Raw genomic sequence first — 23,189 nt, 5'->3', positions numbered from 1 at the left:
GCTGGGAAAAGCTGTTAATTCCAAGGCCAACGAGTGTTCTTGATCATGACTACGCGGGAGAGATACTGAAAAGGAAGAATGCACCCCATTAGAAAGCACTTAAAGAGAAGGGTATTCGCTTCCAAACACCATACCCGGGAAAATGCGGTATTTCTGGAAAATGCCGGTTACATACGAGCATGCAGACGAGACGGCTGAGGACCTGAAGTCAAGGAGCTTCCAGTGGAGTACCGCCAGGAGAAAGGCGACATCACCAGCGGAAAAACTCGAGCAGGCTCTCCCATGGATCGTTGTCGACAAGCCGGTCATGGAAAGAGGAACCATCTCGGCGAGAGGACGTTCACATCCGAGAGAGACTCAGGCATTTCTAACGGGAAGATGTAAGACACTGAATCGGATTTAACAGAATTAATAGTTACCGCGAGCTGTTAAGACTTTGGGTTGTTACGGTTGACATTGCAATAGGTAAAATATCTCCATTTCCCCAATGCTGAACAAGGGTGAGTAGCCAAAAGCATGTGTTCTTTATGAACACACTAAGTAGCGTCACGTTATACATATACACGTGCTCAAAAAATAAAGGGACACTTGAACAACACAATGTAACTCCAAGTCAATCACAGTCTGTGGTGCAACGTGGCGTTGGTGGATGGAGCGAGACATGATGTCCCAGATGTGCTCAATTGATTCAGGTCTGGGGAACGGGCGGGCAGTCCATAGCATCAATGCCTTCCTCTTGCAGGAACTGCTGACACACTCCAGCCACATGAGGTCTAGCATGTCTTGCATTAGGAGAAACCCAGGGCAACCGCACCAGCATATGGTCTCACAAGGGGTCTGAGGATCTCATCTCGGTACCTAATGGCAGTCAGGCTACCTCTGCGAGCACATGGAGGGCTGTGCGCCCCCAAAGAAATGCCACCCCACACCAGACTGACCCACCGCCAAACGGTCGTGCTGGAGCATGTTGCAGGCAGCAGAACGTTCTCCACGCGTCTCCAGACTCTGTCCGTCTGTCACATGTGCTCATGTGCTCAGTGTGAACCTGCTTACATCTGTGAAGAGCACAGGGCGCAGTGGCGAATTGCAATCTTGGTGTTCTCTGGCAAATGCCAAACGTCCTGCACGGTGTTGTAGCACAACCCCACCTGTGCACGGTGCTGTAAGCCAACCCCACCTGTGGACGTCGGGCCTCATACCACCCTCATGGAGTCTGTTTTTGACCGTTTGAGCAGACACATGACATTTGTGGCTGCTGGAGTCTTTTGCAGGGCTTGGCAGTGCTCCTCCTTGCACAAAGCGGAGGTAGCGTCCTGCTGCTGGTTGTTGCCTCGACTCCGTTCATGCTACCACTAGAAGTGAAAGCACCGCCAGCATTCAAAAGTGACCAAAACATCAGCCAGGAAGATAGGAAATGAGAAGTGGTCTGTGGTCACCACCTGCAGAACCACTCCTTATTGAGTGTCTTGCTAATTGCCTATATTTCCACCTGTTGTCTATTCCATTTGCACAACAGCATGTGAAATTTATTGTCAATCAGTGTTGCTTCCTAAGTGGACAGTTTGATTTCACAGAAGTGTGATTGACTTGGAGTTACATTGTGTTGTTTAAGTGTTCCCTTTATTTTTTTGAGCAGTGTATAGCATCAATAATAGCCAAAAGAATGGAGAACATAATCCCAGAATTGATTGACGAGATCAAACTGGTTTCATACAAAATACGCAGACACAGGACAATATAAGGAGAACACTACATGTCATGGACCACATTACTCAGAATGAGACAAGTGCAATATTAATCAGTCTAGATGCAGAAAAAGCATTTGATTCATGGGATGGATTACCTATTCCAAGTTATGAAAGATTTGTTTCAACAAAGAAGTGATACAGTGTCAAAACAATGTATTCATGTCCGACCGCTAGAATAAAGATAAATGACATTTGTCACGAACGGTAAAATTAGAGCGAGGGGCAAGACAAGGCTGTAATCTTTCACCCACGCTCTTCTCCTTGTACCTCGAACCATTAGCACAGGCAATAGACAGAACCCAACCTTAGAGGGAATAACATAAGAGGCAGTGAACATAAGATATGCATGTATGCTGATGACGTTCTGTTATTCCTTAAAGACCCAGGCTCAAGTGTACCTAGATTGATGGATGTTTTACAAACATTTGGAACATATTCAGGTATGTGCTTAACGTACACAACGACCAAGCCTTAGTATATAATTATACCCCACAGAAGAGCTGTACCAAAAGTACACCCAAACTGTATTGCATGAATTACGATCACATCAACAGAAAATATATGATGACCTAGACAGGTGGAATTCACTTCCCTTAGATCTTAGTAGTAGAATTGAAACAATCAAAATGAACATCCTGCCAAGGTTACTGTATTGTTTCCAATCACTGCCATAGAACTCCGCCTAACAGTTTAGGGATAAACGGATATCAAGGTTTATCTGGAACAGTAAGAGACCAAGAACTAGATATACAAACACTCAACAGGAGAGAGGTCAAGAATACTGGGGAAAATGGGTTTCGTACTTGGAAAAGGTCTAATTCAAAGATGTCAATGTAACTAATATGATGATAAAGGTATGAAGTGCATTGTAACTGCCAGATCTTTTTTTGTTCTTTTATTTTACTTTCTTTGTACTTTCTTTGTGTTCCTACAATAAAAAGAAAGTATAAAAACTAAAAACTTTGGAACCGCGAACCACCGCATTCAACCACGGTAAGGTGACTCGGAACATGGATGAGTACAAACAGACCAGCTACAAACTCCGTAAGGCAATCAAAGAAGCAAAAAGTCAGTACAGGGACAAAGTGGAGTTGCAATTCAACGGCTCAGACACAAAGACGCATGTGGCAGGGACTGTTAACTCTTAAATGGCTGTCAGCCTGGACGGCATCCCAAGGCGTGCTCGGAGCATGCGCAGACCAGCTGGCTGGAGTTTTTACGGACATATTCAATCTCTCTATCCTAGTCTGCCATCCCCACATGCTTCAAGATGTCCACCATTGTTCCTGTACCCAAGCAATCTAAGGTAACTGAACGAAATGTCAATATCGCCCCATAGCACTCACTCCTGTCACCATGAAGTGCTTAGAGAGGCTAGTCAAGGGCCACATCACCTCCATCTTACCACCCCAACAGATCCACAGACGACGCAATTGCCATCGCACTAGAAAAAAACATCCTCTCCCACCTGAACAAGAGGATTATCGACTATAGCTCAGCTTTCAACACCATAGTGCCCTCAAAGCTTGTTACCTTGGAACTCATCCTTGTGCAACTGGGTCCTGGACTTCCTAAAAGGCTGACCCCAGTTGGTGAAGGTAGGCAACAACACCTTTGCCATGCTGACCTTTAACGCGGGGGCCCCCCAGGGGTGTGTGCTCAGCCCCTTCCTGTACTCCCTGTTCACCCACGACTCCAACACAATCATCAAGTTTGCTGACGACATGACAGTGGTAGGCCTGATTACCAACAATGACGAGACAGCTTACAGTGAGAAGGTTGGAGCCCTGGCGGAGTGGTGCCAGGACAATAACCTCTCTCAAAGTCAACAAAACCAAGGAGCTGATTGTGGAGTACAGGAGACAGAAGGGAGAGCACGCCCCCATCCACATAGACTGGGCCACAGTGTGGAGGGTCAAAAGGTTCAAGTTCCTCTGTGTGCACATCACCGAGGACCTGATATGGTCACATCACATCAGCACCATGGTGAAGAAGTTCGGCATTGACCATACGACCCTCACAAACTTCTACAGATGCATCATTAAGCGCTTTCTTTCGGGCTGCATCACCGCCTGGTACAGTAACTGCACCACCCTCAAGGCTCTTCAGCGAGTGGTGTGGTCAGCCAAAAGCACCATCGGGGGCACGCTGCCGGCCCTCCAGGTCATTTACACCACTCTGTGTCGATGGAAGGCCAAGAATATCATTAGGGACCTCAGCCAACCAAGCCACGGACCGTTCACTCTACTACCGTCTGGCAGACGGTACAGGAGCATCAGAGCCGGAACCAACAGGCTCCGGGACGGCTTCTAACATCCGACCATCAGGCTGTTGAACAGCCATCACTGTCAGGCTGTCTGCCTGTCCTGCACCTTAGAAACTTTTTTTGCACACATACTCCTGCTCACTCACACAAAATACACACACAAGCTCTCTCACACACACGCAGACTCTGCACTCATATATACACTCACACACATGCATACACCCATACTCACAAACACATTAAACACTGCTGTCCCATGCAGAGACATTGGACACTTCCCTTTAAAAAAATATATATATACTGTTTATACACACTATATTTATATACTGTATTCTCGACATAGCTCACTCTAATATATCTACTGCTGTACATATCATTCATCCTGTGTATATACGCACAGATTGCTATTTGGAGTATTGATAGTGTTATTTGGATTGATTCGTTCTGTTATTTCTTAATTTGAATTTTTCATTAATTGTTTGACATTGTACTGCACATTTAGGAGCTGGTAACAAGCATTTAGCTAGTAACTAACATCAAATAAACTGTGTACGCCACCAGAAAACTTTGATTTGATTATATTATATGCTCTTCTTTATAATTTGTGTTAATGGRCTGCAGTTGATGAGGAACTGCTGATATCCAGTGTTGCTGGGACTGAACACCTCCCTGTGCAATTGGATCCTGGACTTTGACGGGCCGCACCCAGGTGGTAAGGGTAGGTAACATCTGCTACGCTGACCCTCAACACAGGGCCGCCAAGGGGTGTGTGCTTAGTCCCCTCCTGTACTCCCTGTTTACCCACGACTGTGGCCAAGCACGACTCCAATGCCATCATCAAGTTTGCTGACGACATGACGGTGGAAGGCTTGATCAYCGACGACAATGAGACAGCCTACAGGGAGGAGGTCAGAGACCTGGCAGTGTGGTGCCAGGACAACAACCTCTCCCTCAACATCAGCAAGACAAAGGAGCTGATCATGGACTACAGGAGAAGGAGGGTCGAGCATACCTCATCCACAGGGCTTTAGTGGAACATGTCGAGAGCTTCAAGTTCCTCTGTGTCCACATCACCAAGGACTTAACATGGTCTTCTCACACTAGCACAGTCATGAAGAAGGTGCGACAGCGCCTCTACCCCCTTAGGAGGTTAAAAAGATTTGGCATGGCCCTTCAGATCCTCAAAAAGTTATACAGCTGCACCATTGAGAGCATTTTGACTGGCTGAATCAACGCTTGGTATGGCAACTGCACCGCCCTYGATCGCAAGGCACTACAGAGGGTGGTGTAGATGGCCCAGTACATCACTGGTGCYGACCTCCCTGCCATCCAGGACCTCTATACCAGGCGGTGTCAGAGGAAGCGCCGGAAAATTGTCAAAGACCCCAGCCACAGACTGTTCACTCTGCTATCGCACAACCAGCGGTAAATCAACCCCAGCCCCAAATCATAAGACTGCTAAATAGCTAATCAAATGGCTACCCAGACTATTGCATTGACCCTTTATTGCACCAAYTCTTACACTGACTATGCACACTCGCTGGATGCTACCCACACACATACTTACACAAACACTCTATATGCTCACACACATTGCTGCTACTCCGTTTATTATCTRTCCTGATTGCCTAGTCACTTTTACCCCTACCTACATGTACATATTACCTCAACTATACTGAACAAAAATATAAGCGCAACAAGCAACAATTTCATAGATTTTACTGAGTTACAGTTCATATAAGTCAGTCAGTCAATTTAAATAAATGAATTAGGCCCTAATCTATGGATTTCACATGACTGGACAGGGGCACAGCCATGGGTGGGCCTGGGAGGGCATAGGCCCACCCAATCAGAATGATTTTTTCCCCACAAAAGGGCGTTATTACCGATATAAATACTCCTCAGTTTCATCAGCTGTCCGGGTTGCTGGTCTCAGACGATCCCACAGGTGAAGAAGCCAGATGTGGAGGTCCTGGGATGACGTGGTTACACATGGGCTGGCGTGGTTACACATGGTCTGCGGTTGTGAGGCCGGTTGGACATACTGCCAAATTCTCTAAAACTCAGTTGGAGGAACCTTRTGGTAGAGAAATTAACATTAAATTCTCTGGCAACAGCTCTGGTGGACCTTCCTGCAGGCAGCATGCCAATTGTATGCTCCTTCAAAACTCGAGACATCTGTGGCATTGTGTTGTGTGACCAAACTGCACATTTTAGATTGGTCTTTTATTGTCCCCAGCACATGGTTGATCATGCTGTTTAATCGCTTCTTGATATGCCACACCTGTCAGGTGGATGGATTATCTTGGAAAAGGCAACATGCTCACTAACATGGATGTGAGTGGATCTTTTATTTGTGCATATGAAACATTTCTGGGATCTTTTATTTCAGCTCATGAAACATGGGACCAACACTTTACATGTTGCGTTTATATTTTTTGTTCAGTGTAAATGGAATGAAGTCAGTCATTCTATTCTTCTCTACTCTATTAATRCTAACACAGTGGCCTTGTACGAATACCCATACTAGTATTACATACTTAAACTGCATACTAATTTCAGCGTTTGATCTAGTATAATAAACTCATCTTTTTGACTCACGTGTTTGACAAGAGCAGATAAAATGAGCCTGTACCAAAATGAACGAATGGCGGGAGTCAACACAATCACGCATATTAGTTGTAACTTTCAGTGTACCAATGCTGCGTTCACTTTTTAGTCGGAACTAGAAATCTCGGGATTTCCGACTTGCTAACTGGTTGTATTTATAGGCGTTCAACGAATCTACAGATCGGAAATTTCGGAGTTTCTAGTTCCGACTAGAATATGAAGGCGGCATATTTTCGAAATTTCACATACTTATAAAACGTATTTTTGTTCGCATACTACTACGGGTATTCGGACACGGCTACTGTTCTTTCTAAACAAGTCTGCTCTCAGCTTGAGAGAATGATCATAGGATATGTTATGTGTAATATAATGTAATAAGCATTACCGTGTTTCAAACAACAACGCGCATTACTTTTCCATTTAACCAAACCCTTTGTATGACGCCAACAAATGAGATCCTTTCTCTTCAGTGTAAACGGAAGTGAACAGTGACCAAGAACGATTTCCCGTTAGCGTTTTTATTGTTGTTATTTAGACGTTTATTAACACCCTGGAACTTAAAATATGACTAATTTACTTGCACAGCATCACATACTTACCTAAGGTAGTGTTTAAATCACGTTGGAGACAGGACTTGGTTAATAGCTGGCTAGCTGGCTGCTAACTAGCTAAAAATGGCTAACGTGAACAGTATGGTTTTTCACACTCAAATAGCCTCCATCATGGAGGTGCTAGCGAATGCAGCTGTAGCAGAGATCTGTAAAGTCGTAGACGACGACTATGCAGTGTTTCGTATAGAAATAACTCAAAGCCARAAAGAAAACAGGGCATTGCGGAGGAAACTACAGCTACTGGAACTGAAGGTGTCACGGGAGCGCGCAGAGAGGACATTGCGAGAGCGCGTCCTCGCCAGTCCCGGTAGTGTCAAGATTCTCGACAGATACAGAGGAATGACAAGAGGTACATTTTGCAGAAGGCCGAGGCTGCGCGGCATAGCTCAGTGCCTGTCAACCGTTCTGCACATGTGTTCAGATGTATTACCCAGAATTAAGCCTTGGACAGTTTTTCGATAGCTTAGTAATCAGGGCAATTATTGCATACTATCTTGCACAAAGACATATCCTATTTTAACCAGATTCTTAATTTACTGCATTTCCTATTATTATCTCAATGAAAACAATTTGATGCATAGAACATAATTCAGTCAATCAATAAATTGTATGAAGTGATGAGAAGTGTTACCTTACACCCTTGCCAATTCTAGACCGTGTCAATGGTGTACAATATAGTGTTGATATAGTACCTAACCACCTCTTTCGCCCCAATCACTCGCTCAGGTGAAGGACATCTCACTGGAGGCCACAGGAGCTTTGTGAAGCCAGCGGGACACAATACATGGAGAGAAGACCAACCAATCACTGTTGATGAGGGGAGTGGAACCTCAACCCAGCACGTTATCGTGATAGAGGTTAGTGTAATAGTGTTACATAAAACATTACAGTTACTTCAAATGTGGCCTGTTTATTTCAGAAAGGCTCACCTCATCCTTCATTTGATGTGGGAGTGCCCTGTAGTTAAATGCTTCTAGGACAAAGTTTATTTCGAAGTGCATGAATGTAAATATTGAATGCGTTGCATCTACTATGTTACTTGACGATGATAGCTCCTTGAATCTCTCAATCAATAAGAGATTATTACTGCTGTCAGGCAGTGCTGCCGCAAAAAAATAACGGAAAACATATTTTAAAAATAAAATTAATAATATATATATATTTACCCCAAAATTGGAAATGATGCAGACAATTACATTAATGGAAGCCACAATCTATCTGCAACATTAAAGCTGATCTACCACTTTATATATATATATTTTTTAACATAAATACCTTATTTACATAAGTATTCAGACCCTTTGCAATGACACTCAAAATTGAGATCAGGTGCATCCTGTTTCCATTGATCATCCTTAAGATGTTTCTACAACTTGATTGGAGTCCACCTGTGGTATATTCAATTGATTGGACATGATCTGGAAGACACACACCTGTCTATATAAGGTCCCACAGTTGACAGTGCATGTTGACCTTTTTGGACCTGTGAATATGTCTAAATGGGATGGGGAGTTGGTGGTGTAGGACCACCTCTTTATGTTTCTCTCTTCTTTACACCAATTTTATTATTACACAATTCTSTGTGATCAATATGATCATTTCTCTGTATGTTTTTCTTTGGCAGCCTACGGATACATGTTGTATGAACTGTGTAAATTGAAATTAATATTGTACCCCCCCAAAAAGACAAAACGTATACAAACTTGGTAAAAAAAATAGACTTCCCTACGACATTGTTATCCAAATCTACTCATGTATCGTTAATAACCTCCACTCTTCTTGTGTCAGTCTGCAGATGTAGAGGCTGCAGGTCCTGGGGTCAAGCAGGAGAAGACTGAAGGAGAGGAGGAACCATGGCACAGCAGTAACATCCAGACTGGAGCTCCCCCTATAGCCACGGAGGACCTCACCACTGCCACAGTGCTACCCATGACCCGACGCAGCATCACGGAGGTCAGTGGAACGCCAAACGCCGTCCTCAAGTCAGAGACCAATACCAAGACTTTAACGGGGCTGGACTGTCCTGCTCCCCACTCAGAATATTTCCATTACGGTAACCCGAGGACGGTTCTGTCCCATCAGGACTCAGGTGACACGTTACAGACTGGCAATGATCCGTCCTGTTCATACACAACAGAGATGATACCTGGTGACATGCCTGTGGGCTTAGATACACAGACTAATCAAATGAGAGGGAACTGGAACCAGTACAGTAGTAGTGTATACTCTGAACGGTGCCTAGATAAGAAAGGGGAGGGTCTSGTCGTAGATGAGATGACTGTGAAAGTGGAGGGCGACGTTCCTGTGACATGGAATGCAGACGAGACTCACTTCGGAGAAGGACACTCGCAGGGCAGCACCAGTGACTTYTTAGACTACAGGGAAAGCTTAGAGACAAATCTAAATGTCTCGACCCACTCCCCTTTACACCCAGTGTCCATGTCGATGGGGCCTTCAGATTCACAAGGCTGCATCCTTTTCGATCAGGTATTGAACTCAAACAACCAAACGGCCAAGGCGTGGGGAGAGGGAGCAACAACAGGCGGTAAAGAGAAGCAGTTCTTTTGCATGTTCTGTAACAAAGGCTTCAGCTGCCCACAGAAGGTGGAGATCCACCAGAGGGTCCACACAGGAGTGAAACCCTTCAGCTGTACCCAGTGTCATATGCGCTTTGCCCATGCTGGCAACCTGAAGAGGCACCAGCGGTTCCACACAGGGGTAAAACCCTTCAAATGTACCCAGTGTCACATGCGCTTCACCCAGGCTGGTGACCTGAAGAGGCACGAGAGGGTCCACACAGGGGAGAAACCCTACAGCTGCCCCCAGTGTGAGAAGAGGTTCTCCCGTCAGGACCAGCTGAAGATGCACTTGAAGGTCCACACGGGAGAGAAGCCGTTCGCCTGTACACACTGYGGGAAGAGGTTCTCAGAGAGGACCTACCTCAGGATGCACCAGCAAAAACACCATTCAACTCTATAACATAGAAAGTAACCATTCCACTCGATAGCTTCTGACGTTTAGATCCAACYCTGCATTAAAGACTRRGATGAATGTTCATTGTTGTCAGCAGAAAAGATCCACAGATACATTTGGAATAAAGAGAGTAACAKATTTCAGTGTTGAATATTCCTGGGTAGAATATTGCATCCAGTCAKTGTATGACATATAAGGCATAAATAAGCCTACAAAAGTCTGTAACATATTGTKGTTGTACTGTGTAGGCTATATGATGTTCACACATTTTCCCAAAACACTTTTAATGAGAAAATWAAAATTATATTCATCAACTTCATGCAGATTTGTAGTTGAGACATGTGTATGTGTGGTTTTCATATGGTGTGTTTAAAACTTCTTTGTTTAATAAACACAAAATGGGACTTTTCATTCCAAGTCTTTCATTGAGAGTCTCTTTAGAATACATCACATCTGATCTCACTCTTTATAACCAACTTACTAAATATACCTACACACTAACAAACACCTACTGTACACTCAAAATAGTTAAGTCAGGTTTATCTGATGATAAATCATATTTATGTCCACCATAATGGGTTTAACAACAATGAAGTCATTCTATAACTACAGTATTGGACTCATGTAGTGGGGATGGGTAAACACTCCGTGTTGAAAGTGTGTTTATTATCTGTGCCTACCTACCTGAGGGAGTGTATGTCTGTATCACATGTCTCTTCCAGGAGGAGGGTCCAGAGGTGCTGCTGGTGAATGAGGAGGGTCTGGGGAACCCTGAGGGGAACCATGGTCATGGAGGACAAACAGACTACACCTCCTGAACCCACAGAGGAACCAGCTGAGCAGCACAGGAACACACACAGTCTCACTGAGGTGAGCCCACTGTGAACTACTGTCTGAATGGTATTAGGTCAGGGCCCGTATCCACAAAGTCTCTCAGAATAGGAGTGCTGTTCTAGGATCAGTTTTGCCTTTTAGATCATAATAATAACACTATGTGTTTATTTATTTGACAGGTGGGGACCTGGTCCTCGATCAGCACTTTTACTCTGAGCCGCTTTGTGGATACGGGCCCAGGCCTTAATTTTGTCTTAAATTAAATGGGTTTCTATTCTATCTATTTTCTATTGTTCAACTCTACTGATGGTTTTATCACAACAAAATGCTGGGTTATTGCGAATGTCCACACTGTGGTCTTGGCACATGAGCTCCAGCCAACTGCTGGCAGATACAGTGCAGGTAGGATTATTATTGATGTGAGATTCTTTTTATTTTTCAAACGGCAGCCAATTGTCAATCATCATTTCACTAGAATAAGACCTTTGATATTTAATTGAAAGTAGCATCAAGCTCACCGTGCATTTTTAAAAATTGAACCTTTAGGCAAGTCAGTTAAGAAATTCTTATTTACAACAGTGGGTTAACTGCCTTGTTCAGTGGCAGAGCGACATATTTTTACCTTGTCAGCTCGGGGATTCGATCCCGCAACCTTTCGGTTACTGGCCCAACGCTCTAACCACTTCACTTTCACCGTACTGTGAAGTTCATCATAACTTATTTCATCTCTAGCCGATAAACYGCATGCTTTCTCGAGCCGTAGTGAGAATACCAGACAACATAGTGTTTTTCGTGTTCTCCAAGTTCACTTCGATATGATGGTTATTATATCAATATTTGGGGTTCCACCGCCATTTGTCGCAGAATACATTTTAACGACACAAAAAGGTCCCTCCTTGTCTAGCCTATTTTGTTATGTCGACATTTGGRGAGTTTACCGCCAGATTTGCTGTTTCCATCAGGCCTGTTTTGACATTTATTATCCAATGTACTTTTCTCACATAAAAAGGTTGGATGGAATCCTGGTTACACACAAAGTTGGATGTATTTAAACTGATGTACGTCACTATATCACTGTGTTCATCAATGCAATAATGACCAAAACATGCTCAAGTCAAGTCCCTCAACTGTTTCTGTTATGCAAAATCCCAGAGCACACAAGCTTATCTATCATCTGTGTTATGGGATCTTTACAAACAGTCCTTGACCTCAAGCTGTTTGCAGTAAATGGCATGAAGGCTTCAGGTCTTGTGATGACTGGGGTGAAATATTTAACATGAACGAATGTAACCCTGTACTTGATAGTCCAGACTGACTGGTCTCTACAAACTGAGGAGTGTATGTCATTTTAACTTCGGTTTAGGAGGGTAATTATTGCAAGAGATGTAGACTCGGACACTGTCGAAAAAGAGGAATAAATGCAAAAAAAAATTAGAATATCATGGTGAAAAGATGAAAACAAAACGCTTCCGCATCAAGCCATCATCAGTGTCAATCAGAGACGTCAAACTCATTCCATGGAGGGCCTAGTGCCCCCAAATTCAACTCTGGACCTCGAAGACAGTTCCTCTGCACTTTTTAATTGATCACCTCTAATCAGAGACTGATTTAGACCTGGGACATCAGGTGTGTGTGTAACGGATATGAAATGGCTAGCTAGTTAGCGGTGGTGCGCGCTAATAGCGTTTCAATCGGTTACGTCATTTGCTTTGAGACCTTGAAGTAGTGGTTACCCTTGCTCTGCAAGGGCCGCGGCCTTTGTGGAGCGATGGGTAACGATGCTTCGTGGGTGACTGTTGTTGATGTGTGCAGAGGGTCCCTGGTTCGCGCCCAGGTCGGGGCGAGGGGACGCCATAAAGTTAAACTGTTACATGTGCAATTACATTAAATCAGTACCTTATACAATAGAATGCATGAACTACTACATTGTGTACATCAGCAGACAGAGAAACATGATAAATTATTGCTTTTAGAAATACCATGTGAACATTTCCTCAGAGTAAATAACACAGGGTTGTAGAAAAATGGAATATAGAGTAGGGAGCTTGAAAGAAAACACTAGATGGGGGTATCAAGCTCCAGTAAAACTTACAGAAAACACTTCAATAACGATTCTTCATTCATGCCTGATAGGTGTAGTTTTTAGAACATCCACCTGGATTCTGTCTGGAGAACACTCAGTTCAAGATTACCACCCCTATGTGAACGATTTATCTTCTGTACAGAAGGACATGGAGGAGACTGGGTGACCGACCTTTGAGAAAGTATGTGCTATTGGGGATTTAAAGGTCATTTCTCCTTACACCACTTCTGTGTTCCATAATACGTGTTCTGTTTACTGGTTTGGCCCATGTATTGCTTATTGCATGGACAAGAGATAAGGTATATGACGTTAGAAGAGCTGCATGTGAGGAACTGTTTCATAGTGTATTGTTTACCAGTGGCAGAGCTACTGAATTCGCTCACTTTTATACAGGAGTCCCTATATGCCGCACACCTACGGCAGGGGTAGAAACCGGTAACCTCGTTCATTTTCTACTCTATTCTTGTTAACACAGTCTCCTTTCGAAACAAGTCTTCTCTGAGCTTGAAAGATACTGATCATATGAGATTTTATGTGTAATGTAATAAGCAGTACCATCTTTTTTTTAAACATTGTGCATACCTTTTTCATTTAACCACTTCCTTTGTTCTATGACACCAACCAATAAGATCCTTTCTCTTAAGTAAAGCAGAGACCAATGGATTAATAAGAACAGTGGTAAAAAAAAATGGTATGAGTTGAGGAAGGGAAAGACACCTGTATAAGATCCAGGAAAAGGTGGGGGCAGGGAGGTGCTCAGGTCCAGAGARAAGGGACTAAGACGTAATCACAAGGCTGAGACTCATCAGGCTCAACAGCACTTTGAAATTAGTAGGGAAACATCCAACTGGGAAGTTAAATCACAGGCAGAGGGAGATGGAGACAGTGGAACACATTCTATTTCAGTGCCAGCGATATGGAAGGACAGTTTCTTAAGGAATAATGGTATTGAGGAGCCACGTTTTATTGAACTGTTAAGAAAACCTTAAGGTGATATTGTATTGAATTCTATATTTCGTTTCCTTAGGGAGAAGGGTTTAATTGTGTAGGGTTAAACTTTAAACCTTCCCTGATCCACACTCCAGTCGGTGGCGGAAATGCATCATTAAAGTTGGTTGTCAACCGCCATTTAAAAACCACAGAAGAAGAATCGTAAACGGAAGGGAACAGTAACAATTTCCAAGTTGGCGGTTTTTGTTGTTATTTAGACGTTTATTAACACCCTAGAACTCAATATGCCTCATTGAACTCCACAGCATCGCCTACTTACCCCAAATAGTGTTTAATTCGCGTTTGAAACAGGACTTGGTTGATAGATGTTATCTAGGTAACGCGGACGTTAACTAGCTAGCTGCTAACAATGGCTAGCTGTATTGCTTTTCACACGCAAATAGCCTCCATTATGGAGGTGCTAGCGAATGCAGCCGTGGCAGAAGTCTGTAAACTCGTAGACGACGACTACGCAGTGTTTCGTTTGGAAATAACTCAAAGCCAGAAAGAAAACAGGRCATTGCGGAGGAAACTACAGCTACTGGAMCTGAAGGTGGCACGGGACCGCGTCCTCACCAGTCGCCCCAGTAGTGTCAAGATCCTCGACCGATACAGAGGAATGGCAAGAGGTACATTTTGCAGAAGGTGGAGGCTGCGGGTCGGTCTCCCCGTTCACATCTGCGCATGTGTTACTTTAGATGCGTTAACCACATATGGCTGGTTAACCAGAATTTGGTCTTGATCATTATTTGGATATTAGGCTATAATTCTGATTACTTAGCTAACTTGCAGAAAGACACTAATATATTCTAACTATTCTTGATTTACTTTGTTTCCCATTATTTGCTCATTGAAAACAATATAATGCATGGAACAATCAATCTATAAATAGTATATCAAGAAGTTATGCGAAGTGTTATCTTACATCCTTGCCAATTCTAGACAGTGTCAAAACTGTCAATAGTGTACAATATACCATTGAGCATTGACAGTAGCTAACCTAACAACGTCTTTTCCCCCAATCACTCTCTCATGTGAAGGACATCTCACTGAAGGCCATGGGAGCTTTGTGAAGCCAGCAGGACACAATACATGGAGAGATGACCAACCAATCACTGTTGATCAGGGGAGTGGAACCTCAACACAGCACGTTATTGTGATAGAGGTTAGTGTAATAGTATTACATCAGAAAATAAAATGTTGACAGTTTATTTCAGAAAGACTCCCCTCAGCTATTCACTTGCTTACATGGACATACTTATTTATCTGCCATAGGGGAGCTTGTGAGACTTCCCTATGACATTGTTATCCAATTCTACTCAAGTACTGGTAATAACCTCCCCTCTTCTTATGTCAGTCTGCAGATGCAGAGGCTGCAAGTCCTGGGGTCAAGCAGGAGAGGTCTGTAGGAGAGGAGGACCCAAGACACAGCAGAGACATCCAGACTGGAGTGGCTGGAAAGCACCTTGTAGCCACTGAGGACCTTGCCATCACCACCGTGCCCCAGGCTTGGACCCAACCCAGCATCACAGAGGTCAGTGGAACGCCGAAGGCCGTCCTCAAGTCAGAGATGGACACCGAGATATTAATTGTAACACAAAGGCTCTTACACACAGGATCTGACCACAGATCAGACCCAGAGAGACTGGGGCTGGGGAGACTGGGCTGTCGTCCTGCTCCCAGCTCAGAGTATTTACCGGCATTTCACCAGAGCCAGAAGACAGTTCATTCCCGTGGAGATGGTGATGGTGACGCGTTAGACACTGGTGGTGATGATCCGTCTTGTTCTTACACTACAGAGATGGACCCTGGCAACATATCCTTGAGTTTAGAGACACAGACTGATCTGTCCAGAGGGGACTGGAACCGGTACAGTAGTAGTGTATACTCTGAAGGGTGCCTAGATAAGAAAGGGGAGGTTATAGTGGTAGATGAAGTGACTGTGAAAGTGGAGGGTGATGCTTCTCCCATATGGAATGCAGATAGTCACCTAGGAGACGGACACTCACAGGGCAGAGATTTTTTAGAYTACAGGGGAAGCTTGGAGACAAATCTAAATGTTGCCACCCATTCCCCTTTACACGCATTCAGGRATCGCAATCCTGCGTCTACATTGATGGCACCTTCTGCTTCACACAGTCATGTCCTTTCCGATCAGGTTTTGAAGTCAAACGACAGGGCTAGAGACCAGGCTCATGGAGGGGGAGCCACGTCAGGCAATAGTAAAGAGAAACGGTTCCTCTGCATGTTCTGTAACAAAGGATTCAGCTGCCCCCAGAAGCTAGAGATCCACCAGAGGGTCCACACAGGGGTAAAACCCTTCAGCTGTACCCAGTGTCATATGCACTTTTCTGTGGCTGGAAACCTGAAGAGGCACCAGAGGGTCCACACAGGGGTGAAACCTTTCAGCTGTACCCAGTGTCAAATGCACTTTGCTCAGGCTGGTGACCTGAAGAGGCACGAGAGGGTCCACACAGGGGAGAAACCCTTCAGCTGCCCCCAGTGTGATAAGAGGTTCTCCCGTCAGCACCAGCTGAAGATGCACCTGAAGGTCCACACGGGAGAGAGGTCGTTCGCCTGTACACACTGCAGGAAGAGGTTCTCGGAGAGGAGCTACCTCAGGATACACCAGCAGAAAAAACATTCCACTCAATAACATAGAAAGTAACCATTCCATTCAATAGCTTCTGACGTTTATATCAAACCMTGCATTAAAGATGAAGATKMATTTATTGTTATCAGCTAAAAAGACCCACAGATGCATTTGGAATAACAAGAGTAACAGATTTCAGTATATATTGCAATATATAAGGCATACAATGCATTCGTAAAGTATTCAGACCCCTTGACTTTTTCCACATTTTGTTACTTATTCTAAAATGGATTAAATAAAAACTAATCTACACACAATAATGCATAATGACAAAGCGAAAACAGGTTTAGAATTGTTTGCAAATGTATTGTCAGGGATTTATGGTAGAGTGGCCAGACGGAAGCCACTCCTCAGTAAAAGGCACATGACAGCCCAATTGGAGTTTGCCAAAAAGGCACCTAAAGACTCTCAGACCATGAGAAACAAGATTCTCTTGTCTGATGAAACCAAGATGGAACTCTTTGGCCTGAATGCCAAGCGTCACGTCTGGGGGGGGGAAACCTGTCACCATCCTAACGGTGAACAATGGTAGTGGCAGCATCATTCTGTGGGGATGTTTTTCAGAGATCAGGATCAAGGGAAAGATGAACYGAGCAAAGTACAGAGAGATCCTTGATGAAAAACTGCTCCAGAGTGCCCAGGACCTCGGACTGGGGCGATGGTTCACCCTCCAACAGTACGATGACCTTAAGCACACAGCCAAGACAACGCAGGAGTGGCTTCGGGACAAGACTCAATGTCCTTGAGTGGCCCAGCCAGAGCACGGACTTGAATCTGATCAAACATCTCTTGAGAGACCAGGAAATAGCTGTGCAGTGACGCTCCCCATCCAACCTGACAGAGCTTGAGAGAATCTGCAGAGAAAAATGGGAGAAATTCCCCAAATACAGGTGTGCCAAGCTTGTACCGTCATACCCMAAAAGACTCGAGGCTGTAATCACTGCCAAAGGTGCGTCAACAAAGTACTGAGAAAGTCTGGATACTTATGTAAATGTGATATTTCAGAGTTTTTTTTTCAATATAAGTTTGCAGAAATGTCAAAAAAAATTAAATAAAAAAATATATATAGTTTTTGCTTTGTCATTATGGTGTATTTATTGTGTAGATTGAGAAAAAACTATTTAATCCATTTTAGAACAAGGCAGTAAAATGTGGAAAAAGTGAAGGTCTGAATACTTTCTGAATGCACTGTAAGCCTAAAGTCTGTTTCAAATTGTGTTTGTACTGTATAGGCTATACGATGTTCATGAAAGCATATTATATTACTTAAATTCAACTGCTTAATTTTTTCCCCCCAAGACACTTTTTTAATGAGAAAATGAATCCAGTTCAAGTTCATGGAGATTTTTAGTTGAGACGTATGTGTTTTCATATGGTGTATTTAAAGCTTGTATGTTTAATAAACACAAAATGAGACTTTTCATTATGACTTTCATTGAGACTTCCTTTAATATACATCTGATCTCACCTTATTCTGCTTCATAACCAATAATATGGTTCATCACTAGTTGACAGTCAGTCATAATTATGGCTAAACACCACCTATTTCTACAATTTCTCTTTAAAATTTGATTTTAATACTAACCTCAAATTAAGACCAAAAAGCAAATGTTTAATTTTCATTCATTTTTATGGGCAATTGTGACTTAACTATTGACGACCAATATACACTTACTAAATATACCTACACTAACACCTACTGTACATGTCAAAATAGTTTAGTCAGGTTTGTCTGATGACTTGACTTATCATAACTCACACATCTTTACCCACAACATTTATGTCCATGATGGGTTTAACAACAATGAAGTCATTCTGTAATTACAGTATAGGCCTCGCACGTAGTGGGGATGGATAAACACTCAATGTTGAAAGTGTGTTTATCTGTGTGTACGTACCTGAATTTTTGTTTCAAATGGKAAACTGGAGCGTGACAATCTGAGCAGTGTTGCAGTTCTTGACACAAACTGGTGCACCTACTACCATATCCTATTCATAGGCACATTCACCCTCTGAATGGCACACATACACAATCCATGTCTCAGTTGTCTCAAAGCATAAAATGCCTTCTTTAACGCTGATTGAAACAAGTGACATCAATACGGGATCAGACTTGATCAGGTGAAAGCTATGATCTCTTTTTGACGTCACATGTTAAATACACTTGAATCAGTATAGATGAAGTGGAGGAGACAAGTTAAAGACTCTTTAGTATACATCTGATCTCACCCTATTCTGCATACACCTGACAGTGCTTTATAACCAATATACACTTAACTAAATAGACCTACACACTAACAAACACCTACTGTACACGTCAAAATAGTTTAGTCAGGTTTGTCTTTTGATGGCTTTGGACTATTTCCCCACAACAACATATTTATGTCCACCATGATGGGTTTAACAACTATGAAGTCATTATGTAACTACAGTAGGATTCAAATGTAGTGGGGATGGGTAAACACTGTGTTTATTATCTGTGTGTATGTACCTGAGGAGTGTATGTCTGTGTAATCTGTGTCACCTGTCTCTTCAAGGAGGAGGAGGAGGTGCTGCTGGTGAAGGAGGAGGGTCTGGGGAACCCTGAGAGGACCATRGTCATGGAGGACAACCARACWACACCTCCTCCTGAACCCACAGAGGAACCAGTTGAGCAGCACAGGATCACACACAGTCTCACTGAGGTGAGCMCACTGAACTACTGTCTGAATGGTATTAGGTCAGGGCCCGTATCCACAGCTTCTTAAAAAATTATTCATAACAATTATTTATTTCAAACATTAGGATTTCCGTTAGGAAAATGTGGCACTGGACATTGTAACCAGGAAGATTTTATATTTACCGTTCATTTGAGAAAATTACCGGACCCATATGCCGTGGGTGCATAACCCATTAATATCCACCCACGGTGCTCAGAATGACATAAATCACATTTAGATTATGGTAATGCATCTTGACAGAACATGCAACTCATGTAATGAAGCAGCCAAGAAAATAACATTTGCAAACATTTGCCGAAATGCAATTCGTGGGAAAACACCATTCTAAACACCATTGCTAATATGGCTAGGATTGTGGCGTCTGAACAATAAAAGAAAGTCGATATGAAAACCAATAGAACAGGAGAGAAATGRCATAGTGGTGGGTCCAATAAGAAAAGAAAATGGAAATATATTAGCCAAAATTATATATACTGAACAAAAATATAAATGCAACATRTAAAGTGTTGGTCCCATGTTTCATTAGCTGAAATAAAATATTCCAGAAATKTTCCATACGCACAAAATGTGTTTACATCCCTGTTAGTGAGCATTTCTCATTTGCCAATATAATTCATCCACCTGACAGGTGTGGCATATCAAGAAGCTGATTAAACTGCATGACCACCACACAGGTTCACACTGTGCTGGGGACAATAAAAGGCCATTCTAAAMTGTGCAGTTTTGTCACACAACACAATGCCACAGATGTTTTGAGGGAGCRTGCAATTGGCATTGATAGGTTCTAAATKAACCTTRTAAAATTTCACGGACGATTAGTTAAGCTTAAACCAAGTCTATTCACCCATTGGGTCATACAGACAAAATACATATTCACACAAGCACTGATATTGAACCCTTTCTCCTATACTAAGTCTCCTCCTATACATCTGAACAGCCAATGCATCTCTGTTGCTAGACAGAACCTTAGTGATATCTGTTCTTCCTCACTTCATCTGACCTGACTTCGGCCCCAAATTCCTCACTCCTCCCCAACTCACAGCTGTCATGTTGACTTGTACCAGACTGTGTCTCTTCTCCTCCCATAGGATCCCTGATGGCTATCAATAACATATCCGGACAGAATGTAAACATTATACATTCTCATCTCTCTCTCTCAGTGACATAAGTATATTTCATATTTTCTGAACCCAACAGCATGCTGACTGCAGGAATGTCTACCAGAGCTGTTGCCAGAGAATTTTATGTTAATTTCTCTACCATAAGCCACCTCCAATGTCGTTTTAGAGAATTTGGCAGTACATCCAACCGGCCTCACAACCGCAGACCACGTGTAACCGCGCCAGCCCAGGACCTCCACATCCGGCTTATTCACCTGCGGGATTGTCTGAGACCAGCCACCCGGACAGCAGATGAAACTGTGGGTTTACACAACCAAAGAATTACTGCACAAACTGTTAGAAACAGTCTCAGGGAAGTCATCTGGATGCTCTCGTCCTCACAGGGTCTTGGCCTGACTGCAGTCTGGCATCGTGACTGACTTCAGTGGGAAAATGCCCACCTTTGATGGCCCCTGGCACCCTGGAGAAGTGTACTCTTCACGGATGATCCCGGTTTTCAATGTACCAGGCAGATGGCAGACACCGTGTATGGCAATCGTGTGGGGCGCGCGTTTTGCTGATGTGAACAGAGAACCCCATGGATGTGGTGGGGTCATTTTTAATGGGCAGGCATAAGCTACGGACAACGACACAATTTATTTTATCAATATTATATGAATTGACTCGGCTGGCAATGTTTGAACGCAACAGAGATACTGTGACGAGATCCTGAGGCCAAATATACCTGATTTCCTTATATGAACTGTAACTCAGTATACATCTTTGAAGCTTGTTTGCATTTATAATTTTTTTTCAGTGTAATTACTCCCGGTCCTATACAGAAATAAATAAATCTTCATTCAAATACTTTCCCAGAAAGCATTTGACTTCGCCGAACAGAGGAATCGAGGATAATTACTCCTCTTTGACAAAATAGCTGTGGATTGTTTCCAGATCACAAGCTCGTAGGTCTATGGCCTTTTTAGGAGCGCCAATTTTGGCAGATGCGGGTGGCAATAGGCCTAGCTGATTGAGTTGTCTGCGGTCAAGTGAAAAGCATGTAAAATATGTGTGAAGCATGTGTCTTGGTGTAATTTAAAATGTTTCTAGACGAAGGGGAAGGGGTGTGGTGGCAAATATAGGGAAAGTCCTCTCTCCAGAATGGCTCAGGTGTCTCCTGCCAATTTGTTGCACATTCATTGTGTGATTATTGTTTGCCCTTTCATTTGAGATGATCAATTCCCCATTACATACATATACATATATACACATCACACACATATATATATATTATATAATATATATATATAATGCAAAAGTATTGGAACACTCCTTCAAAATTAGTGGATTTGGCTATTTCAGCCAGACCCCGTTGCTGACGATTTGTAAATCGAGCACACAGCATGCATGTCTCCATAACAAACATTGGCAGTAGACTGCCCTTACTGAAGAGCTCAGTGACTTTAAACGTGGCACCGTCATAGGATGCCACCTTTCCAGTAAGTAAAACTTCTGCCCAGCTACAGCTGCCACGGTCAACTAAGTGAGCAACAACGGCTCAGCCGCGAAGTGGTAAGCCACACAGAACCGGACCGCTCAGTTCTTAAGTGCGTAGCTCATAAAAATCATCTGTCCTCGGTTGAAACACTCACTATCGAGTTCATCAGCACAAGARCTGTTCGTCAGGAGCTTCATGAAATGGGTTTCCATGGCCGAGCAGCTGCACACAAGCCTAAGATCACCATGCGCAATGCCAAGCAGTGGCTAGAGTGGTATAAAGCTCGCTGCCATTGGACTCTGGAGCAGTGGAAACGCGTTTTCTAAATTGATGAATCACGCTTCACCATCTGGCAAGTCCGACAGACGAATCTGAGTTTGGCAGGTGCCAGGAGAATGCTACCTGCCCGAATGCATAGTGCCAACTGTAAAGATTGGTGGAGGAATAATGGTCTGGGGCTGTTTTTCATGGTTCGGGCTAGGTCCCTTAGTTCCAGAGAAGGGAAATCTTAACGCTACAGCATAGTGACATTCTAGACGATTCTATGCTTCCAACTTTGTGGCTACAGTTTGAGGAAGGCCCTTTACTGTTTCAGCATGACAAGGCCCTCATGCACAAAGCGAGGTCCATACAGAAATGGTTTGTCAAGATTGTTGTGGAAGAACTTGACTGGCCTGCGCAGAGCCCTGACCTCAACCCCATTGAACAACTTTGGGATCAATTGGAACACAGACTGCGAGCTAGGCCTAGTCACCTAACATCAGTGCCCGACCTCACTAATGCTCTTGTGGCTGAATGAAAGGAAGTCCCCTCAGCAATGTTCCAACATCTAGTGGAAAGCCTTACTAGAAGAGTGGAGGCTGTTTTAGCAGCAAAGGGGGACCAACTCCATATTAATGCCCATGATTTTGAAATTAGATTTTCGACAYGCATGTGTCCACATACTTTTGGTCATGTAGTGTATGTCACCAGTAGTTAATGTACCGTTAATCCCCAGCATTTGGTTACATATATGTATGTTAATGCATGTATTAATTAGTCATTTACCGTTCTCATTCTCGGAGTGGAAACGTTGTTTGCGGAGTTCACAGCCTGCTACACTT

At 43.4% G+C, this 23,189-nt stretch overlaps 4 protein-coding genes across 7 annotated transcripts in view; 3 read left to right on the top strand and 1 right to left on the bottom strand.

The window, feature by feature from the left end:
• LOC112067942 (uncharacterized) overlaps positions 1–23,189 on the bottom strand; it is a 539,689-nt gene that overhangs the window by 263,198 nt on the left and 253,302 nt on the right. The gene's annotated exons all lie outside the window — the stretch shown is intronic.
• LOC111958455 (uncharacterized) overlaps positions 1–23,189 on the top strand; it is a 320,242-nt gene that overhangs the window by 203,681 nt on the left and 93,372 nt on the right. The gene's annotated exons all lie outside the window — the stretch shown is intronic.
• LOC111958409 (uncharacterized) lies at positions 7,084–10,619 on the top strand. The gene is made up of 3 exons (XM_023979665.2): positions 7,084–7,584; positions 7,962–8,092; positions 9,024–10,619. Exons 1-3 carry the CDS (start codon positions 7,299–7,301, stop codon positions 10,212–10,214), a joined length of 1,608 nt encoding a protein of 535 aa, XP_023835433.2. The 5' UTR covers positions 7,084–7,298; the 3' UTR covers positions 10,215–10,619.
• Positions 13,336–23,189, top strand: part of LOC112067939 (zinc finger protein 768-like) — a 30,198-nt gene continuing 20,344 nt past the window's right edge. The window contains exons 1-4 of the mRNA XM_024134859.2: positions 13,336–14,744; positions 15,156–15,280; positions 15,473–15,649; positions 19,306–19,452. Of these exons, the coding sequence (XP_023990627.2) occupies positions 14,486–14,744; positions 15,156–15,280; positions 15,473–15,649; positions 19,306–19,452 (708 nt within the window). The 5' untranslated portion in view covers positions 13,336–14,485. The remainder of the gene's footprint in view (positions 14,745–15,155; positions 15,281–15,472; positions 15,650–19,305; positions 19,453–23,189) is intronic.

The sequence above is a fragment of the Salvelinus sp. IW2-2015 genome, linkage group LG34 (assembly GCF_002910315.2).
Source record: "Salvelinus sp. IW2-2015 linkage group LG34, ASM291031v2, whole genome shotgun sequence".
Taxonomy (NCBI): domain Eukaryota; kingdom Metazoa; phylum Chordata; class Actinopteri; order Salmoniformes; family Salmonidae; genus Salvelinus; species Salvelinus sp. IW2-2015.
The sequence above is the reverse complement of the archived record's forward strand: the minus strand, read 5'-3'. Positions and strand labels throughout refer to the sequence as shown.